At 54.5% G+C, this 21,988-nt stretch overlaps 1 protein-coding gene across 3 annotated transcripts in view; it reads left to right on the forward strand.

The window, feature by feature from the left end:
* The window catches only part of KIRREL3 (kirre like nephrin family adhesion molecule 3), a 339,016-nt gene that overhangs the window by 305,599 nt on the left and 11,429 nt on the right, over positions 1-21,988 (forward strand). For 2 of the 3 annotated variants that reach the window (XM_055695884.1, XM_055695886.1), the window contains 7 exons: positions 6,083-6,231; positions 6,639-6,766; positions 9,562-9,688; positions 15,379-15,479; positions 15,581-15,779; positions 16,940-16,975; positions 20,091-20,198. In XM_055695884.1, the coding sequence (XP_055551859.1) occupies positions 6,083-6,231; positions 6,639-6,766; positions 9,562-9,688; positions 15,379-15,479; positions 15,581-15,779; positions 16,940-16,975; positions 20,091-20,198 (848 nt within the window). The remainder of the gene's footprint in view (positions 1-6,082; positions 6,232-6,638; positions 6,767-9,561; positions 9,689-15,378; positions 15,480-15,580; positions 15,780-16,939; positions 16,976-20,090; positions 20,199-21,988) is intronic. The other variant, XM_055695885.1, reaches the window with a different exon arrangement.

Genomic DNA, 21,988 nt, shown 5'->3' on the forward strand with positions numbered 1-21,988 from the left:
AGGCCATGGCTGCAGCAGCCGTGCATGGATGGAGGTTTGTCAGGACGGGAGCTGGAGGCTTGGAAGCCTTCCCTTGAGTATGGTGGGTGCCATCATCTTTGCTCCCCCCACCCGCCTGCTCAAGGGCCATCCAGCCATCAGTGAGGATGCTCAGCGCTTTGCTCCGCACCCTGCCCTCCTGAACTTGATTGAACCCCAAGCTGGAAGGCTCAGCTTCATCCTTTAGATGGTGGAGAGTTTACCTATTGCCTGCCCTGCCTGATAAATGAACTTACAGCTTCGGCACGGAGGGAGGACAGCAGACATGCAGCTGAGAAACCTCAGAGGACCCACACATCTTCATTAGGGAGGGAGCCAACAGGAGGAGTAACCTCATAGATCTCCCTTATGGAAATTTACTCTTAATAAAGAAATAATTTGGACAATGCATCACGCCAGAGCCACGCAGTGGGGTAGGGTGACACCGCTCGGGCTCTGTTGCTTGCTCAGTCCTGTCTCACAAGACTGTCCCACACGAGAGATGCTCTGCAAACGTGGAGCTGCCAGCACAAGCCATCCACTGTCCTTGGCCACCTCGGGCCTCCAAGGGATGCCAGCACATCATCCATGAAACACCATCCTTCTCCATCAGCTCCTCTGTGTGGAGGATGCCAGAGATACGGGGGCAGCAGAGGGATGCAGGGTGGTGCTGGCAGCATCCTGCTGGCAGCCGTCACACACGGGGACAGCTCTTCTCTGAGGATGAGAGGGGACTGCCACACTACGGCACTAGGAGTTGAAGGTACTGCTGGTAATAAAGCAACAAAAGCCATTCTCTGAGCAATTTGTAGCAATTAATAGCCACTCCCAGGAATGAAATGTTAATTAATTCACTCCCTGAGCCATGCATTTATTTAAGGTATTTGTGGGTGTTCTTGGTACTTTTATTAAGCAATTAAAATGCGTCCAAGAAAATATTTATCTATTTTAAGTCATTCTTAGTAAACACAATTTATATGGCAAGCAACCACTTTTTTTTTTTTTTTTTGCATTGTTAATTAAAAATTACGATACACTCCACTTCCCTGGGTTATACAGCCAATCTGCTGGGAGGTCTGGTTCAAGGAGCACGCGTGCTGCTGGCAACTGCAAAAAAAACCTCCCTAGGAGCCTGCAGGATAGATTTAGGTAGTGCAGGATGGATTTAAGTAGTGCTTGAGGGGACATGGTAGAGTTCAGCGAGCCCCAGCACGCCTGTGCTGGGGGGGTGGGCACTTGTGATGCCCTCCAGTTGTTCCTGTGCCACTGGGAGATGCTGGAGAGAGCCGTGGCCTGGTGAGGAGCTTTATAAAGAAGAGTACATACGAGCCCTACAGCCTTTCCAGGGCTGTAAAGTAAATAGCTTGTTCACGCAGGCTGTTTGTTGAAGAATTACAAGTCCTTGTACCGCAGACAGAGGAATTTATTTGTTACAGCAGTCTTGGGCAGCACTCAGACAGATGAAGTGCTTGCTAGCGATGCTCCTCTATGTACCGATGCTCTACAAGGTGGGTTATGCTCTTGTTGCAGTTAGCTCTGCATGGGCTCTGCGAGCCTGGAAGCCCAGCCAGAAACAGGATCCCTGGGGAGAAGGGATGGAGCTGCTGGATAAAAAGCCCTTGTGCAGAAGGAGACCTGGCTGAGCATCTGCCACTGAGACCCTGGGAGGAAGCTTCATCCTGGTTTCCAGCAGGTTTCCATCGGAAAAACCAGAGCAGGTCACTGAAGAAACACTGACATCTGGAAAGCAAGACAAAGCCGCGACGTTGCTTGTGAGCTGGCGTATCCCACACTGTCCTTTCTTATTTGCTTGCGTGTACTCTTACTGGGAAGCAATCAATGGAGCAGAAAGCTGCTACTTCCCTGGAGAGCATCTCCTTGGAAGAGTCCCCTCCTCCCTCTTATCAAGTGTTAAAAGGACCCAGTACAGGTTGAGTTGGTTTTTTCATTCTTTAATCGCTGGCTTTTCAGTGCTGTCTATAATAACCCCTTTGAAGTTCAGATCAAAATACCCGTTTCCTGGTTGAAATTTGTTTTCCTCCATCACCTGGGCCGATGCAATTTCCAGAAGATACTGAATGGGGAGGCATCGGGCAGTCCCTCCAGAGAGGCCAGAGGAAACCAAGGGCAGGTTAGAAATATGGGAAAGGAAATCACAAAATGAAACGCAGCTCAGAAGGGAAGAAATGCGCGTCTGGGGAAGCAGCCAGAGATGGAGCTGGGTGGAGAGAAGGGAAGATGAGCAAATGTGCCGAGCCGGAGGGGCTGAGGGACAGCAGCAGACGGATGCTGGGCCTGCATTGGCCATATGACGTGGGATAGTGGGGAGAGGTGGTGAATTTGGAGCTGGATCCTGAGAAGGTGCCTGTCGGTGGTAGAGAGCAGGCAGTGAAGGCACTTCATGGCGATGCTGCCACTGTCACCCTGTAGGGACCATCCAAGGAGCGCAGGAGGCTGGCACGGGTCCCCTGGCATCCCCTCTGCCCTGCTAACCTTCAGCGTGGAGACCCCGAGGGAATCACAGGGAGAGATCCTTTGGGCAGGATCCCCAAGGGAAGACCCTCGCCCCTCTCCTGGGGCAAGCTCAGCATGGGGAGGGGGGCACGGCGGTGCTGTGCTCCCCCTGCACAGACCTGTCCCTGCAGCCCCTGCAATATGCTTTGGCTTCGGTGGAAAACCAGCAGCAAAAAAAAATGATGGGTGAGTTAGCAGCTAAGTCATACGAGGAGAGACTAGAGGAGGTAAATTTATATAGTCTGGAAAAGACCCTGGGCGACACGTTTGCGATCTATAAATACCTTCAAGGTAACAATATAAATGAAAGAAGCCCCTGCTCTCAAGGGTGGTAGGACAAGGAGCGCTGGCTGGGAGCCAGGCTGGATGTAATAAGGCTGGTGAGACATGAGGAAGAAATCATGAAGAGCCAAAGCGGTGGAGGTGGTGGCTGGGGCTGCAGGAGCATCCTCCGCATCTGCTCAGCTCGGTTTTATTCATATTCTGTTTATAAATAATTACTGAAAGGTTAATAGGTGAGGAAGGCATGTTATGGGCTTGTTAAAAACTTGAGTAACTTGCCTTCTGGCTGTCCACGAGCACATCACGGGAAGCTTTACAAGAGGGTTATCAGCTGTCGTTATTAAAAACCAATTTGACATTATAAAAGATCTATACTGCTTGTTCAGCCACATTGATTTAGCAGTGTTAAGCCTTGGAAAACTGGAGCAAGAACCTTGATCTCTGCTGAAGCACAAAAAATTGCTGTTTGTGACACATCTCTGCACTCGGGAAATCCAGTTTTGCGGAAGCGATGGGTTTTGAACAAACAGATAAAGCGCCGTGCCACGGTTGTTGGGGTCTGTTTTCCCAAGCTGCTGCAAAGTCAAACAGCTCTCGGAAACCTTGACCTCCGTTTCGCTTTCCTTTGCAAGGTTCAGGAGGATCTGGAGCCCACCTCCGGGCACTGGTCCAGCTGGTTTCCAAGCCCTGAGCCCTCCACATCCCCGCTGGGAGCAGGAGCTGCAGGCAGTCTGCAAGGGCATGACCCAGGGAGCTCACAAGTCACTTTTATCCTCATTTTGAAACCTCTTTCTTGTCCTTTGAGGAGCAGGGAAGGTGGTTTTGTGCAAAATAACCAGGAAAGTGGCAGGCACAAGAGAAGCACCGGGTTCCCCCAGGGTTTTGGTGCCGGGCTCACCCCGTCCCATTCCTGCTGCAAGGAAGCGTCTTCATGTGGCTGGTGCCTCCTTTGAGCACCTGAGCAGCAGGATGAGACCCTTCAGAGGCTGGAAATCCGCTCGTGGCTTGGAGCCTTTATGGGGACAGAGTTGCCAAAGGAGCTTAACAGAGCAGGAATACTCCTGGCAAAAAGCACAGGGTGTTGCCACGTTCACCGGCTGGAGTCGCCCTGTCCCTGTAGCTCTCTACTTTCTTTCCTTGCTTTCTTTCATCAGAACTTGCTGAGCTGTGGCTTCAGGAGGCAACGAGGATGTGTCTCCTCCACCCCACAACCTGTGCAAAGCTTCAGGGACGAGATGTCCGAGCTCTGCCACATGCCCCCAGCTCTCTCCTGCCACAGCCCAGGGAGCAAGGAGCATCCCCAAGGGCCAAGCTGCTGCCAGGGTGCTGGCCGTTGCTGTCTGTGATGGGCAGTGTCATTCCTGCGGCAAGGAGGCAGCAGGGCAAGGCAGATCCCATCAGGAAGCCGGGAAGAGAGATGCTGAGGTGAGTCTTGCTGGCTGACCTCTTCCAAGCCCCTTGGCTTGGGTTGCAGTTCCCTGTGGAAGGAGAAAGGCATCACCAAAGCATCACGGACCATTCAGTCCTTCGGAGGAGCACCTGGAAGGCGTCGCTTGTGCTCGTTTTTCCATACGAGGCACCTCCCTCATTGACACACCAAGCGCAGCCCTAGGAATAAAAGCGGCGTCTCCTGATTAATTATTGAAGGGGGAGTCCGGGGAGGAAGGGAGGGAAAGGAAGCTGAAGTGGCCAGTCAGCATCTGTTAGAGGTGCAAAGATAAATGAACTGCGAGAGCAGACAAGTGCATACAAATCAGCTCACATCTGTACCGCTAATACATCTCTTTCAAAACGCTTGTGTCATCAGATGGTGGGTGAAGCCTCCCAGGTCAGCTGTCCTGATTCAGTTAGGTTCATGTTAGCGGGCGCCGGGGGAATTGGCTCTAGCAGCGCTGTCAGAGTGTTTCCCAGCCTGCTGGGGATGGGCATTTCGCTCTTGCTCCAGCCCTATGGAGGCACTTGGAGAAGCCTCCTGTGCCTGCAGACCCTCTGAATGAGTTCGCTGTAGCCCCAGTCATCCTTCGTTGCTTTTAGGGCAGCAGGATCTGGCATTAAACCAAGGGGAACCCATAGCAGAGCGGTGGGGGTGAGAAATAAAGGCAGGAGCAGGAGATCCATGGGAGGACCGTGAGCAGATGCTGTTCTCCTGGAAGGGGACAGCTTTCCCAAAACCACCCCACCGACCCCACGTGGGAAGCAGCCTCCGTGGCTCATCTCTCCAGCGCAAATCCAGCACCCAGTGCCTGCATCTTTCCTCAACCCAAACATCCCAACCCATCCAGCACGGAGGAGGGCAGCAGCCCCAAGACAACAGGAGCAGAGAAGCCTCAGGGAAATCCTCTTCCCTCTAATTTCCCTGTCAGTTGTTGTGGGGAGGGAGGGGGGGGATTTTTGTCTATTTCCCCCCCACCCGCCCCAGGCTGCTGCCTGTGCTTTCTTTCCTTTCCCCCAAAGAGCGGCTGGAGTTTCACACCGCCTGACAGCATCTCCTGTCTTTCCCACCCGTTCCAGAGTGGCAGGTTGCCAGATGGTGCCCCATTAGGTCACATTTGCTCATTGTTTGGCAAACAGCGGCTTAATTCAAGTGCTGAGTTGACAGCTTGTTCTCCAAGACAATTTGCAAGTTGCAGTGTTGCAAATGCCAGCTTGGCTTTTCAGGGTGATGTTATTTCAGCTGCCTTAAAGGGATAAAGTTCTTTCTGATTGGGGAAAAAAAAAAAAAAAGAAAAAGAAGAAAAAAAAGAAAAAGAAGAAAAAAAAAAAAGAAGAAAAGGGTGAAAGTTGGGCAGGGGAGGCGGGGGGGAGCCGAAAAGGTTTCTAGTGGTTTTGATGTGGAAGGACCAGCAGGCATTCAGAAAGGGGCTGCTCTCCTGGCACTGTGGTGGTTCCGCATCAGCAGAGGCTCTCCATGTCGCCTCCCTCCTGTCACTGAGGTCTTCCACCACCACCACCCCCCACAATCCCAGGCTTTCACAGGGAAATAGCAGGTTTGGTTTATTTTGGCAAGGTTTCACTAGGGGTATACGTCCCCATCACTTTGATGTCTCCTCTCCAAAGCCTGTGGTTATAATCCCTGCATCCCTGGGGAAGCAGACGATGCTGAGGACAAGTGCATGTCCCTCCCAAAGTCAAGGGCAGCAGCAGGCACCCTGTGGTGTGCCACCCCCCCAGCACTATGCCCCTGGGGTGGCAGTCTCCACCATCGCACGCACGTCAATGGCAAGTGACACAAAACAGCACCACGGTGATGCTCTTTCTTCTTCAACAGGTGGGCAAAAAAAGGCCAGGTTATAAAAGAAGCATCCGGTGACTTCTACGAAACCATTGTGGACCACACCTTCTTCTTTGAGCCCGTCTCCTGCGAGGTCACCAATGCGCTGGGCAGCACAAACATCAGCAGGACCGTGGACGTCTACTGTGAGTAAACGTGTCAGCTTGAGGCTGGCTTCCCAGGGCTAAGCAAGGCCAGCAGAGCTGCTGGAAAGGGGTGGAAAGGGGACGTGGCTAGATCTGACTTGCCCAGGGTGACCAGGACCTGCTGGGCTCTCTTGTAGCTCAGCCTCTGTGAGTGCTCTGATGGTGGGACCCATGATTTCCTCCGGCTTTAGGAGCACACAGCTCATGGTGGCTGTCCTTGGGGACCTGGTCATTCTGCAGCAGGCACCTGCCTCAGGCTTTTCTTTATTTGGGGGTCTTCCATGGCTGGGACCCATAGGTCCATCAAGAGCTACCGCTGCTCCCTCTGACAAGGTGGTGTCTTTGGTTTGAGGGTTTCTGGTTGACACAGCCCATCACTGGGAGTAACTCCAGTCTCCGCTGTGCAGTTGGACCCAGGATGGCGACAGAACCACAGTCCCTCCTCGTTGACCTGGGCTCAGACGCGGTCTTCAACTGTGCCTGGACTGGGAACCCATCTCTCACCATCGTCTGGATGAAGCGAGGCTCAGGCGTGGTAAGAATCGCTGCTGGGCTAGCGGGGAAGGGCACGTTCAGGGCGTGAGCTGCTGCATGATGCTCTCCATGGAGCAAAACCTGTGGGCTGGGAGCTCCTGGATGGACAGATGCTGGACCTGCGAGGCTCCTCCAGATGCAGGGGACAACGTGGCATTGCAGAGCTGTGGCTCCCAGGCTGCAGGTCCGCCAGGCTGCGGTGACTGTCCCCACTTAGCCCAGAGAAGTGCGTTAAGCAGCAAAGGCTTTATCGCCTTTGTCATATTTTGGATGGAAGTGCGTGTTGCATCCAGGCATTGGGATGGCAGGCTGGAAAATGGAGCTGTGTGCTAGCTGGAGTCCCATTTGGGAGAGGCAAAGGGGAAATGAGACTGCCAAAAATCAGTGCTGTCAGTGCCGTGGAGGAACCGAGGCAGCAGGTTGTCCCCCCACTGCCTTGTCGAGCCCTAGCAGAGCCATCATCCAGAGCACACGCAGCTCCTGCCCACAGGAGACGTTTGCAAAGCAGTGCTAATAGAGGGAGAATTGATTCCCATGATGATGGGCATCGGGGATGAACAGAGGCCAGAGCATCACTTAACCTCTCGCCGATGGGTAGCTCTGCTGCAAATTGCCTGCGTGTGGTCTGTGCTGGGATGGGCTTTTCTGGCCTCCAGGATGTGAGCTCGCATCCCAGCACCTTCACTCCAGCTCGCCTCCGCTGCGGGCTGGAGCCTGCTCAAGGTGGGGGGACCCTGGGTCTGGCCTCGCAGACTTCTCCACATCTCTTTTCTCCTGGAAAGGGTAAGGAGCTTTGCAAATAATCATGGCTCAGTCAGCCCAGGGAGACACGAGACACCCTGATCCCCTCTTTACACACAGGAGGGCTGAGCCAAGCCATGTCAAGCTAAAGGAGGGCTGAGACGTGAAACTGGTGCGGAAGGCACACGCAGGTTTGGGTTTGAAAAGCATCTTTCAGCTTGATCTGGGCAGACGTGGCCTGAAGTCGCTTGAGGCTGGGCATTACTGGGGAGCTGGACTCTCCCAGGAGCGAGCTGAGCCATCCGAGCCGCGATCCTCACCTCTGCTCCCCAGGCAGACACGGAGGAGGGGAGCGCACGCTGAGCCATTAACTGCTGGGGTGTTTTGTCCCAGCCATAATGACCTCGGCGCAGGCCATCTCCTGGGACATAATTATAGACTCGGGAGAGCTGATGGCTCGAATCCGCTAAGGAATCCCAGTGGGTCAATAATCCCTGGGTGGTTTCCCATCCCACGGCTGCAGTTGTTGTTTCTCAGGGTTATTATCGTTCCAGGCAACGCTTTCACACCATAGACTGCTATTTCATTTTCTCAAAACCACTGGAGTGTGCAGGGCGGCTGAAAGGAGCCGTGCACGGGGAGGATGAGGGCTTCTGACCCTCACGGTCCATGATGTCCACAAGCATCACGGCTCGCCTCGGCTAGCGGGCAGCAGGCAAGCAGAGCAGAGCAGCCTTCTCCCTTTTCATTTGGCTCCCTCTGGCTGACTCGTGCTGGCTGGGAGCATCCCTGGGCTCAGGACAGCCCCACCGGCCGGTTTAACCCAGCAGAGATGCTTGGCTTGGGTCAGCGGAGCTGCATCCATCCTCCCAGGGGGATGCCAGCAAGGGGATGCTGCTTTGGAAAGCCATCAGCGCCCAGCCGTCCCAGTGGGATGCGGGGTCAGGGCTGCTTTGTTGCCAGCCCCTCCGCTTTCAGAGCCAGGTCAGGGTCCCACAGGATTGCCGCTTTTCCTCCTGCTTTCCCAGAAGGAAACAAATCAGAGACTGAGGAGCAGGTGAGAACAAGTAAGCAGAGGCATTTGCCTGGATGTCTTTGTAATTGATGCTAAAACAGCGGGTTTAAAAGGGATCTGAAACTCCGTGCCTCTGCTTCGTGCCAGGGTAGGGGTGAGACCCCCCATCTTCTTGCTACAGGGAGACCCAGATCCGTGTCCAGGCTTTACATGGGCACTAATTCCCGGATATATCAGCTGTGGGAAGGAGAAGAGGTGTGGGGTGGCCCCAGCCTGCAAAATCCTGGGGGAGAGAGCCGAGGGCAACCAGCAGGAATCAGCCCCCCGACACGCATTTCCAGCGCAGAAACGCATTGCTCCAAAAACCACTCTTTGTTTTAGACTTGCCACGGGTTTTTTTAAATACCACCAGTGCTGGGATTCTGCTGACAGCCTCGGCCACATCCCTCTGCTTCAGCAATTTTGAAGGTTTAATAAAGCTGCTAATTGCACTGCTGGGGCAGGAGGGCAGCGTAGTTAGTAGCCGCGCCGCAGTAGGGAGGGCTTACCAAAAGCGGCTGGGATTTCCCCGGCTATCCAGACCCGGTTCCCAGCGGTCTGCCCGCTCTCCAAGTTGGTCTCCCACCACTTCTGGGCCTGAAATCCCTGAGTCAATCCTGGCAGCCTCCCCTGCCCCCACGAATGTGGAAATGCAAGTGTGGAGCGTGGTTCTCTCCAAGGCTTTTCTGCGCCAGGTTGCAAGGGAGCTGTGTCATTGCAGCCACCATCATTTTTTCTCTTGCATCTTGAATGTCTTGCAACACTGGACTTGGTAAAAATTCAGATGAATAGGAACAGGACTTGTATTTTACACACACACACAAACTGGGTCATTTTTTTATTCTGTGGTTAACAGCGGTAAGTGGTATTCCCATGCCATCTAAGACTTTGGGCTCATCCACTTGTTTATTTCTGGGTTGCTCTGGAGCTTGTAACACGTGTCTCTTGTTCAGCCTCTCATCACACACCCCCCCTGAAAGCAACCCCCTCCTCTTTTCCAGGTCCTGAGCAATGAGAACAAGCTGACCCTGAAATCTGTCCGCCAGGAAGATGCTGGGAAATACGTGTGCCGAGCCGTGGTGCCGCGAGTCGGTGCGGGGGAACGGGAGGTGACGCTCACCGTCAACGGTACCTCTCGCTTTCCTATCGCTGTTCTGTCCTGCCGTCGCAGTGCTTTAGTCCTGTTGCTCTGACACCTCACGCTGCCGAAATATCTCCTCGGATATTTGCTTTCAGAGCAAATCCCACCCACAGCTGGATCAGGGAGGGTCCTGCCCTGCAGGCAATAGGAGTAAATTGGATTTTGCACTCATTTGCCTAGAGATGCATGGGTTAAAAGCAAAAAAAGACCAACCCAACATTATCTAAGGCCCGCGTGGTTCCTTATTATCAACAGGGGTTTGTTGAGTAGTTGGGAGCTGGCGTCTTTAAATCTTTAATAGATTTATCTTGCAAAACCCTTGCAAGGTTGGAGAGCACTGTTGTCTCTGTTGTACAGCCAGAGAGCTGGGAATTGAGCCTGGATCCGAGAGCAGCAGCCTAATCGCTCTTTCAGAGCCCACGTGAGGATACCTGTGAGAGGCAGCAGGGCTATATAGCTCCTCCATGGCTGCTGGGGGCTCACCCAGCACAGTGTCAGGATGTGGCCCAGCCCCACACCCAAGCTCAGGAGCTGGGAAGCACTCCGGAGCCCTGGAATTTAATGATGACCTGGCCAGGACCCCGCAGCAGCTGGTAACAACTCTCAGCCTAAACACGGAAGGGAAAGAGCCAGGTGGACTGCAGATAGTGTAAACAGAGTATGAATTTTGCATTGTCTCTCACCTGCATGACAAACTGTGGCAGGCTTCAGTGTCCCCTCGCTGTCACAAAGAGGAGGAAATGAGCAGGGAAACAACACAGGTGGCAGCAAGCGTTAATTATAAATGAAGATAATGCAGGTGGGTAGATGCCCCATCCCTGGAAACATTCAAGGTCAGGTTGGATGGGGCTCTGAGCAACCTGATCTAGTTGAAGATGGCCCTGTTCATCGCCGGGGGCTTGGACTAGGTGACCTTTAAATGTCCCTTCCAACCCAAACTGTTCTACAATTCTGTACCGCCAGGAAGGGAAGCCAAGGGCAACGCAGCAGGGGACTGAAAACCAACCGCTCCCTTGACTTCAGCTCAGCTCCTCGGAGCCTGCACGCTCCTTCCCTGGCAGCTGCTGGGTTTTAATTACAATTAAACTAGCTGGTGGAAAACAAAGCAACAAATTAGCACAAAGAAAGAACCTGCTCCTTTCCTGACACCTACCAGGCACACGGCTGCCTGGAGCAGAGAGCAAAGCACTCGGCAGGCTGGGGGCCGTTCGGAGCGTGCACATGGAAAAGTTGCTCTCTGGAGCTTTGCAGCTCACGCCGCTGAGCTTTTCACCTCGCAGAGCTGATGGGGGAGCACATGAAATCCGTGCCCTGAGGTTCACTGCTCAGCTTTTGAGCATCTCCCGAGAGCCAGCTGCCTGCTGCATCCCATCCCACTAGGATGTGCTGCTGGCTGGGGGGCTCCACTGCTGCAGTTTGGTGCAACTCCAAGGTAGCAACGCTGGGATGAGCCAGCACGGGAGCTGGACCCTACACCAAGGGAGAATCCCACAACTCCATCGAGGTGGTCTCCTGACCCTCCAAGCTAGGAGAGCCAAGGCAGGCAAGCCCCAGAACAGCATCCCTGGGTCCAACAACTGCTGAGCACCAGGGCTTGGAGCCCATCCTGCACCCGGCTCCGGAGCACAGCGTGGTGTATCTAATCCAGCTAATGAATTCTGCTGAAAGTCTTTTCTACTGTAATTTGAGAGGGAAGTTGAACGCTTCATATTTTCAAGTGATTTTAAATCCAGAGGGTGATACAATTGTCTTGGTATTACCAGGTGCCTTTCTCCTTGGGCTGGGATTCGTCACAGTAAAATTAGGCGTTTAGAAGTGTCTTTTCTGGGCTGGCTGCACAGGCTGTGATCAGCGCACGTGGGCTTCAGAGGGGCTGATCCATCCCACCAAGACGGACACCCCAACGCAGGGGTCTTCATCTGAGCCAGTATGAGCTGCAATCCCACCTGTAGAGCCCATCCACTCTCCCAACTGTCTGAAATCATGGAAGCAAGATGCTGGGGTGGGAGAGCATCCTCCTGCCCTCCCCGCCAGCAGCCTTGCCAGCCAGGTCTGTGCCTGCAGAGAGCAGCCCGTCCCCGTGCCGGAGCACGGGGCCACCAGCCTGAAAGGCAGCAGATATGATTCAGAGTCTGGTTAATGGGAAGGAGGATTATGCAAACGAGCAGCGTTTGGCAGGGCCAGAGCAGCAGCGGCAAGAAGGCAGCGAGGAACCGTTGGTGCCATCATAAATCAGCAGCAGTTGGATTTACAGCCCCTGCACGAGCCAAAGCCTCCGGATGCTCCTGACTGCACGCAAGCCTGGTTACAGCTCCCAGCCCGGCAGGAGAAGCATCCCAAGATGACCTTCCCAGCAGGATTGCCTGCGATGTGCTCTCCCCATGCACCATCCGGGCTCGGCAGGGGCTGCTGAGCAGGGACCACCCCTTGCTCTGCAAGAAAAGTTTTGTTAGAAGGGCTGGACAATTCTGTTCAGGCTTTTGTTTGCCTGGGATTCACTCCAACAAGCAAGCCAAGCCTGCTGGAGAGCTGGGAGTGGAGCAAGGACCGACCTGCCAGTCAGGAGCACGTGGTGGTGGCCCTTCAGCTCATGCTGCAGACACTGGGGGCTTCACCGAGCGTGTCCCCACCACCTCGGGGTGGTCCCTCACCATACCAGGCAGCACCAGCCAGCTTCTACAGGAAGGAAGGAGTTAAACCAAACTCTCCTGCCAAGCCATTGCCAACGCGGGGAGGAAAGGTTCAGCAGGCTGGAGAAGCCGAGGCCATCCTTTCATTCCTCCAAGGCTCCCAAAGTCAGTGAGCTGCCTTCTCTTTTGTGTGAGCCGCCAGGACCGCACAAATAAATTGGCACCGGAGCGCTAAAAATAACCGCAACCAATAGCTCCATCATTTATATCCATAGCAACATTGTTTAAAGCCTTTTTCCTGCCTGTGGGCTGTCTCACACTTAGCGCTGAATGCCAAGCCGGAGATTGGCAGCTTTCATAAGGAGCCAGAGCCTGGTGGAGAATCAAACGCCGGCCCCAAATGTGAAGAGGCTGCAACTTCATGCTATTATTTCTGGGCATGTTCATCTCACAAATGGTCTTTAGTCATATGCTATTATCATGATGATAAGCCTTCGACTCTGAACTCCTACAGCAATAATAAACCCCAAAGCCGTTGGCATTTGTGCCATTTAAAATCCACCCGCCTTGGGAAAAATGATCCTTTTAATGATTATTAAGCCATTTTTCTCTAGCGTCACCCAGTCTTGGAGTGCTTCCAGAATTTATAAGTAACATACAACCCTTGAAATAGAAAGAAGATGGCTTTTTTTATTATTATTATTGTTATTTAAGCCTGGCCTATGGATCCCATCACTGCTCTTGCCTCTGTTGGCTTTGGGTTCATCAGTGGGCAGGGCAGGTGAGCAGTATGATCACCCAGCACGTGAGCTGCGATGTTCATCCTGCATGACTTGGGCCACTCTTGGAGGATGACGAGACCAAATAGGTCCCCACCACGTGTCCCATCCGGAAGGAAAAAGCCACATCCCATGTGCAGGGCCATCTGCCCATCCCGCTTGGCTGTTGGCAGGGTTCTGGTCTTGCAGCAGGCGTGGGGAGCCGAGGCCAAGGCTAGCTGACGTTGCCACCTCGGGCATGTTCACGAAGGCCAGGTGCTGCTTGCATCCTCCTGAAAGGAAGAAAAGCCAGGAATCAGCCGGACTCCCCCAAGACCATGGCCAGCGCGTGTGCAAGATGGGCTTTCAGCGATGGATAAATGAGAACGCACACCTTGGGAGCGTGCCTAGAACATCTGGAAGAGCGTTTGGACAGCAAACCACAACAACGTGTCTACTTTTTTTGTCTTTTTTCCAATAAAAAGGGGCACGACGTTTTCCACCCATGTGCAGCTATGACCATTACACCAAAACAAGCCCTGACCTTCTCCTTTACGCACAATTTTGACGGCGGCTCACTTCCCGCAGTAATTTCCTGCGCTGCCAGACCCGTATGTCTGGTCAGTGCTTCGCTGAGCTGCTTTTTCATGCATCTCCCCTCGGAACACCATCGGGAAGGAAGGATAGGGCTCTGTCATGGTGGCAAGTGGTTGGGGAGCGTGAAGGTTTGCTGCAGGGAGGTGTGACTGGGATCGTTTCGATAGGCGACTCCCTGTGTGAATGCACAGAGTGAAAACTGTGGCATTTTGGTGCATTCTGCAAATTCATAAATGAGTGGTTTGGAGGAGAGTCAGTCAGGGAACATCCAGGTGAATCTGCTTCTCCCCACTTTACCCCAAATCCTTGAGACTTTCCTTAAAGGAACACATCCTTTAAGCTGCAGGGGCAGGGGTGGGGAATGGGAAAATATTCTCAAACCCACAAAGGATGGTTAGATGTGGGAAAGGATGAGCACAGCAAGCTCTCCCACTCCCACCCTCCCAGGGACCTGGGCTCCAGTCCCAGCTGAGGTTGTCCCCAGCGGTATCGTGGCCTCTCGTAGCGACTCCTTGCAGCTCTCACACATTGCACGGCCAGCGCGGAGCCTGCTGATGGTTGCAGCGCGTTTGCACATCCCTCTGGACCCGTGTGCATGGGTGGGGGTGATGACAAGGCTGTATTTTCTGACAAACCCAGTGACAAACTCAAAACCAAGTGACAACCCAGAGTGAACATCCAAAATAGCCGAGCTGGGGCAGGGGGGCTCTGCCGGCCCCTGCCTCCTCCCTCTCCCTGCATCCCGCTGCCTGCCTGCAGCTCAGCTTGTTGCTGTTTTCTTTTCTGCTAGCAACAAGCCACTCATAGAAATGCAAATCTGCTTTAATTAAGGAGGCTACTAAACAGCAATTAGGATCCCAGCTCTTGTGCTGCTCCCTTGGGGTGATCCTCTCCTCTAGCGGGAGATCGCTCCTGCAGGGCTGTTGGAAGAACTGGGGGTACAGGGATCCCACCAAGCTCTCCTCTCCAACCCCTTTTCTCCCATCCTTGTCTTCAGGATGGTCCACCAAGGCAGGACAGGGACATTTCCCTTCACAAGTCCCTCAGGTGATACGTTTGGCCTCGTATTGCTCAGGGAGAGCCTTTCCCAGCCAGGCTGGGCTCCTTTTGCCATCCAAATGGTGCAGGAGAGCCCAGCTGATGGGCTCCCAAGGTTTTTCCAACAGAAATTTCTCCACCATATTGGGCAGGCTGGTTGCAGGTCACTGATTGTGGCTTGCGGGGTAGCAGCTGCTTGTCAGTGCCTCTTTCTGCCCTCCTACTGCTTCGTTAAGCTCCTGGGAGCAATTAGTGTAATGGTGATTTAGCAAATCTGGGAGAGCACAGAAGAAGACCAGGTGTGTTGGGTTCTTGCTTTGCTTCTGGAGCAAAAAGCCCTTCTCAGAGGCCAGGTTCACCAGGGAGGTTTCCACGGGATGGTGCGGTCACCATCTAGTGCCGGGGATGGGAGAGGAGAGATGGGGACACCCTGGTGCTTTGTGGGGGCAGAAAACCAGCAGAGCCTTAAAGCAAAGCCCCTGCTCTGCGTCCTTCTGCATCAGAGGAGGTGAGGGAATGCTTCTCCATCCCTCCCCTCAAAGAGGAACCCCGACGTCCCTCCACAGCTCTGCTAACAGCCTCCCCAGCACCGCCAGAGACTCGCATGGCAGCCAGCCGTGCCAGGTGCCAGCAGCCCTCTCCTCTCTCTTGCAGGGCCACCCATCATCTCCAGCACCCAGACGCAGCACGCCCTGCACGGCCAGAAAGGGCAGATCAAGTGCTTCATCCGCAGCACCCCGCCGCCAGACCGAATTGTGAGTAGCATCCCATGGGAAACGGTGGGCGCCTTGTACACCTTTAGGGTGCCCTACGGTGGGCAAACCTGCCCCAGGCTGACCCCTCTCTTGCTTGGCAGGCTTGGTCCTGGAAGGAGAACGTCCTGGAGTCTGGGACCTCCGGGCGCTACACGGTGGAGACCGTCAGCACGGATGAGGGTGTCATCTCCACACTGACCATCAGCAACATCGTCCGGGCTGATTTCCAAACCATTTATAACTGCACCGCCTGGAACAGCTTCGGCTCCGACACGGAGATCATCCGGCTCAAAGAGCAAGGTGGGCATCCCTGCGGAGCCAGTGGGGGCTGTTGAGCAGCGGGAATTAGCAGCTGGCCGGGCTGTAAGAGCGGGGAGATGCTGTGAGAGGCAGGAGGTGCTCGGAAGAGCTCTTGGGATGTCAAAGAGGAAAATAGGAAGGATGGTGAAAGTGCTCCAGCCGTGCTAGCTGTAGGGTTGCATCCTTAGGGTACCTGGCAGAGGGTCAGGAGGTGGGACAAGCCCTGCCAAGTCTCTGCTTGAGACGGTATTGCCCAATTTTGCCTGTCCTGCTGAAGCTGGAGGGCACGGGCCGACCCTGCACCCTCCACTCCTTGTCCCACAGCACAAGGTGATACCACTGCCACAGGCTGGAGGATTATTTATAGCCTTGGAGAAACAGGACCAGCTGCTCCTACCAGACCCCGCTGCTCCGCGGTGATGGGGTTGAGCAGGAGGAAGGCGTTTGGGCTGGTGGCAACCCTCCATCCCGGCCACCAGCCACTACAGCAGCACGTGTTTTGCAGGGCTGGGCTTGCCCACCCAGCCTCCAAGGCACCTCGAGAAATTCTCAGGGTCTGGCCAGGGGATTTCCACTCTTAGGGCTCTCCATAGCAGGGGAGGGAGATGGCCTTTGTGAGCAACGCTTAGCTCCTGGAGGAACTCCAGTTCCCTTCTATTTTATTAAATGCCAGGGCAGGCAGGTGGATTGTTCTCATTAAGCCGTGATTTATAGGCAAGGCTGCCATCCAGATTAAATCAGAGCTAAATGAACCCCTTAAAATTAGCCTTGGGCTTCTTCCAATGCAAACAGAGCCAGTGTTTTTTCCAGGTCGTCTGCCAGTCAGCGGGAGCACTCAGCAGCAAGCCCTGGGTCCCGGCAGAGGGTGGCCGGGCAGCCGAGCCGGGTCGGAGCCGGCAACACAGCATCCAAGTCCGCAGCCGGCTCCGCATCTCAGATCTGAGCATCCCTGGCTAGGTGATGCGAGGGGACATCCCTGCCTTGGACAGGGGGATGCCACAGGGTGGCTGAGGATGCCGTAGGTGGCAGAGGACGTCCCCTTCACGGGGGCATCCCCGCGCTCGGAGCAGAAAGCGGAGCAGAGGGCTGAGTGCTCAGGAAGGCTGACATGTGCGCTTGGGCTGTGCAAGGCTGTGGACACTTGCTTTATTTTCAAACAGGTACGGAAATGAAATCAGGAGCTGGTATTCAAGCAGGTATGGAAATCATGAGCTGACGGTGAATGTGAATTGTCCCCAGCCATTACCACACCTGAGGACCCGGCGTCCTTATCCTGGCCCGCAGCATTCTGGCAGGGCAGGCAGGGCAGGGCAGAAGGGGCGTAGGAAAGCTGCAGGGCAGGGATGGGGACAGGGGCTGGGAAGCTGGAGCGCTCCTGTCTCCGCTCTGCCACCGACCCGCTCTGCAAACCCACACCGCCTTTCTGTGCCCCAGCTCCCCAGCCACCGAGAGGGGGATGATACGCCGCCGCCGCGCTTCAAAGTGCTGCGAAAGGGACCACTGAAGTGCTCTTACGAGGCAGAAAAGAGGGAGAACACAGGTTTCCAGGGTTATTTGCAGACATCAGCTTGTCTCAGCATCTTGGGAGAGTGCTAGCCAGCATCCATTGCAGCCAGAGCAGGGCTGAATGGATTTTCGGGCAGATGCTGTGGGATGTGCTGCCCTTGTGCCTTCCTTGTCCGCTGCACCAGAGCAGGGTGCGTGAGGGAGCACGTAGCCAGCAGACTGCTCCTCCTCAGCTCGCCCTTGCCTTCAGGATGCAGTTTCACCATCCCAGCCGCTGGTTCCTGTCACTGCCCTTTTGCTGTTAGCTTTCTCTTCAGCCCAGGAGAGCCCCCGGCACTTTCCCCACCCCATTCCCTGCATGATTCTCCATCATCTTCACCACCATCACTACCTGCTTCTTGCTGAGTTCTGCATTGCGGATTCCACTCCTCCAGTAAGCCAGTAAGCACTCCCAGGGACTCCAGGCTCCTGTCTTCTCACCCTTTTGCTCCACATTCCCCTGGGAGAGCTGAAAAAAGATCCCACGATGAGTTACCCCATTGGCAGGAGTGCTGCCTAGCAGGTGGCCTCAAGACATCCAGAGAAGAAAATCCCAGTTTCTTCCTGCTGGGCTTAGCTGGTGTGCTGGAGGATGCTGGTTTCAGGATGAGCTCCTTGGTGCAGCCCGAACTAGCTCCAGCATCTGCGACCTGAGCTCCAGCTCGAGGCTGCGGGGCATGTGGGACTTGACTTTTCATTAGAGACCCCAGGGGAATTAGCGCACTCGGCAGGTTTTGCGGTCTGCTCAGTGCCACGTGAGTCACGTCACCAGTGGCCTAGCTTGGGTGACAAGTGACACATCAAGGGACTAGCAAACCCCAGCAGAAAATGCATGAGGAAGCTGGAAACCGAAAAGCATCAGCATAAACCACTAACCGAATCGCTTGAAACAACAAGCTAAGCGGGGAAGATTAAAGGCTCTTTTTAGATCAAGCATGAGTGGAAGAAGCTGAACTCAACCAGCACCTTTTTCTGATCACCCTGCAGTTCTCAGAGTAGGGCTCAGGACCGATGATGCCCCATGGCCACCGCTAAAGGGTAGCATGAAGTGGCTTTATAACTCCCCTGTGCCAGCTGGGATTAGATAATGTTGAAGAAATCCTTTGCTGACTACATGGGGAAGATGCTGATGGAATTATGACTCCCCCGGTCCCACCAGTAAGGATGTGTGCCCTTTAGGAAGGCTGAAAGGCACAGGCAGAATCTGTGATCCCAGGTCCAGGATGACATTTGCAGTCAAAACCAGCCAGTGGACAATGAGAAATGATTTCTTTATCACCCGGTCAAGTAGCAGCCCTGAGGCTGCTGAGCTTTGCTTCGCAGCTGGGTCACCCACGTGTCCCCGTGGTCCAGCAGCACTCACATCCCCCAGCTGTGCAGACAAAGAGGAAAGAGGACCACCTCTCTGCATCCATTTTTTTCCGAAGTTTATCCCGTCCATTTGCAAGCCAGGGATCCAGAGGAGAAAACACGTGTCGGAGGTGTCCAGGAAAGCGGTGAGGACACGCTCACCCAGCTTGGACAGGGTTACCCCTCTTTTGGCTCACTGTGGCTTCACAAGAGCCTTTGGGGTGGCTAGGAAGAACAGGAATGGGGACCTATAGGTATCTGCTGCTTTTGGGGAGAGAGTCTTGGGGATGCGGTTTATCATCCCAGCCAACATAAGCAGTTTGTGGTACCCACGGCTTTGATGTCCTGCGAGCGGGAGTGCTGCCTGTCGCTGCCGGGCAATAACCCAGAGAGCAGGCACTGACCCAGCTCTCGCCGTTAAGTAGGAGCTGTGCTCTGAGGGACTTCAGGAACTGAGCAGGGAGATAACAAGGCTCTTGGGCTGCAAATCTGACCCTCTCACCATAAATGTGATTTCGTATTCCACCCTCCCCACACCTCGCAAGCTGCTGCCTGGATCTGCGCAAATATATCAGCTTTGCTGGCTGAGCCGTGGTCTGAAATCCCCGCCGGGAACCCAACTGCAAAGTTATTGTAGGCAGAAGGATGCAAGCACGTAACCCCTGCTCTGTGGCAGGCTCTGCTCCCCCGGGGCTGCCTCCCGCAGCCCCCTGCCTACACACACACACACCCCCCCGCAGCCCTCGCCCACCACAGCCGCCTGGCCTCTGCTCATCCCCGGCAGGGGCCATCCCTCCTGTCCCAGCCCTTGTAGCGCCCGCAGGGGTTGGAGGAGCAAGGACAGAGTTGATAAGCCAAGGGAGAAGGCAGGCCACTGGGATATAAAACAGGCAGAGGCTGTGAATGATGGCCCTTGGGTTAATTCATCCATATATACTTAACAGCATCTGCTAAGACAGCTGAGCTACCGCCTCTGGCAGGTGGGCTCGGTGCCCGACTCCATCCCTCTGTTCCAGCTCCAGCCTCTCTCCCATCCTGCCCTGGTGCCATTTCTCTTTCTTAATAGTATTAACACACCATTTTCTTTTGCGCTTTTCATCCTGTAGAGAGATTCATTCATTAACCCGCAGGGCGCAGTTGTTAACCTGCTCTTCTGGCTCCCTCTTCTCTCCCTCCCAGGGGAAACTGAGGCACAGAGAGATGGGGGCTTGCACAAACTGCGGCACGCAGCAGCAGCCCGCGCCGGTGTCACCCACGCAGGGACGAGGGAGCGGGGAAGGAGGTCCATTTGGCCCCAAAACCCTCCCCAGGCTCATCACCGAGCCGCTTTCCAGTCGCCAGGGGTGGGTCCCTTGGGGAAAAGCCACCTCCCTGACCTTCATCCCGGCTTCATGCTCCCTCTCTTTCCTCTTGCAGAGTCGGTGCCGATGGCGGTGATCATCGGAGTGGCCGTGGGGGCCGGCGTGGCGTTCCTGGTGTTGATGGCCACCATCGTCGCCTTCTGCTGCGCCCGCTCCCAGAGGAGTAAGTGTCTCCCCTGACCCCGCTGCATCCTTTCAGGCAGGGCTGGGGCTAAAACCTTGCTGAGGCAGGGAGGGGGGGGAAAATAGCATGGGTCACAAAGAAATTAGAAGCTGCATTTACTGACATGGCACCGGCACAATCTGCTCCTCGTCTTGGTCTACCGAATGCTCAGCAAACGGCAGCCCCGTGGGAGGAGAGGATTTCGGAGCGCGTGGGAAAACGTGCCAGGGTAAACGCTGCTCCACACTAGAGCATCCTAGGGGCAAAGGGATTGCAAAGGGACCTGCTCTTCCTCCCTGCCCTGGAGAAATCCTGAGCTCCCAGAGGGAGAAGCTTCCTCACCATGCCACGTCGGTGCTTAAAAACCCTCCTCCGTTTGTGCTCTGTTCGGCTTCTGTTCTCATTCCATTTTTCTCTACATAAAAACGCGTATTTCCTAGTGGGAAAAATACAGCCAGCTGAGGGGATTTACATGGAACGTGTGGGTTTTGAAGCCTGGCCGTGGTGGGAATACAAGTTAAAGCGTCATTAGAGACACAGGTAGAGGAGGAGGAGGAGTAAACAGTGTGGCATCGTGTTGCCTCATTAAAAAGACACCAGAAAATTAAAGGAGGATTGTTGACTAAATGAAAAGGCATCAAACCAGGAGAGAGAAGAGTGTGATTGTCTGGAGCATCCCAGGCCACGGGGGAGTAGAGGAGATACTCGACGATGCTCCCAGCTTGGGAGACGGGTGGTACAGATGCTGGGATGCCAAGCTCTGTGTGTGTGTGCCAGAAAACCCAGTTGTTTTTCTTTCCTTTTTATTTTCCCTCCTCTTGATCGTTTGCAAAGCAATCAGGCACCAGGCTCCTCCTGGATTTGAGTATTAACGCACGGCCTCCCATGGCAGAAATGTGTTTCATTTTAGGAGTGATAACGATGCCTCTCCCTGGTTTATCCCGTTTTTTCTGAACTCTTGCAGCCTTCATTAGCAAGTATTAATGAACTAAATGGAGGGCAGTCATTCATCTTGCTTTTTGGGGAAGGATTGCTGATGGACAGGACCCCAGACCAGGCCAGTTTGACGTTGCAGAGACCATTCAGCAACGATGAACGACTTGAGCACCTGAAGAAAGCCAGGACCAAACCGTGTCACCGTGTCCACGGTTGGACGTAATCGGCCGTGCTTTCCCCACGCTGCATCACTCGGAGCCGGGGAGAGCATGTGCTTCATTATCTTCCTCTAATTTGATGTCACCAGATGGTGCAGGGTTCTTTACAGGACCTGGGATTTAACGCTAATGCCGTGACAACAGGTCGAAGATGTGGTGCACGTGCCGGCTTGGAGGGTCCCTCACAAGCTGGAAGCATGTAGGGGTTCGGCAGCTTTTTGGAGAAAAACCAGGGCTTGTCCTTCCAGGAGGGGACAACCCCACCCAAGTGTCTTGTGTGATTTATCCCTTGGATTCCCAGGAATCGGGAAGAAGAGGCATTTTCCTCGCCAGGGCTGGGAGCGTGTGGATTGGGAAGAGGGTAGTGGGAAGAGGGAGGCAAGGCAGTGCTTGGGGTCCCTTTCCTCCGCTGCGTTTCCAGTGCTGTCCCACTTAGAAAGACTTTGGTGTCCTGTATGCAACGAGCTGCTGGGTCTGGGCATCTTCCCAGCACGCTCGCTGCACCGCTGCTGTTCCTTGGCTTCTCCTGCAGTGCCATGCCCTGGGGAGAGGTCCTCAGCATCCCTGGACCAGAGCACAGCTCCCTGTGCTTCCCACAAGGCTTCTTTGCTACATCACTTTCGGATCAGAGCAAGC

The sequence above is a fragment of the Falco cherrug genome, chromosome 17 (genome assembly GCF_023634085.1).
Source record: "Falco cherrug isolate bFalChe1 chromosome 17, bFalChe1.pri, whole genome shotgun sequence".
Classification (NCBI taxonomy): Eukaryota; Metazoa; Chordata; class Aves; order Falconiformes; family Falconidae; genus Falco; species Falco cherrug.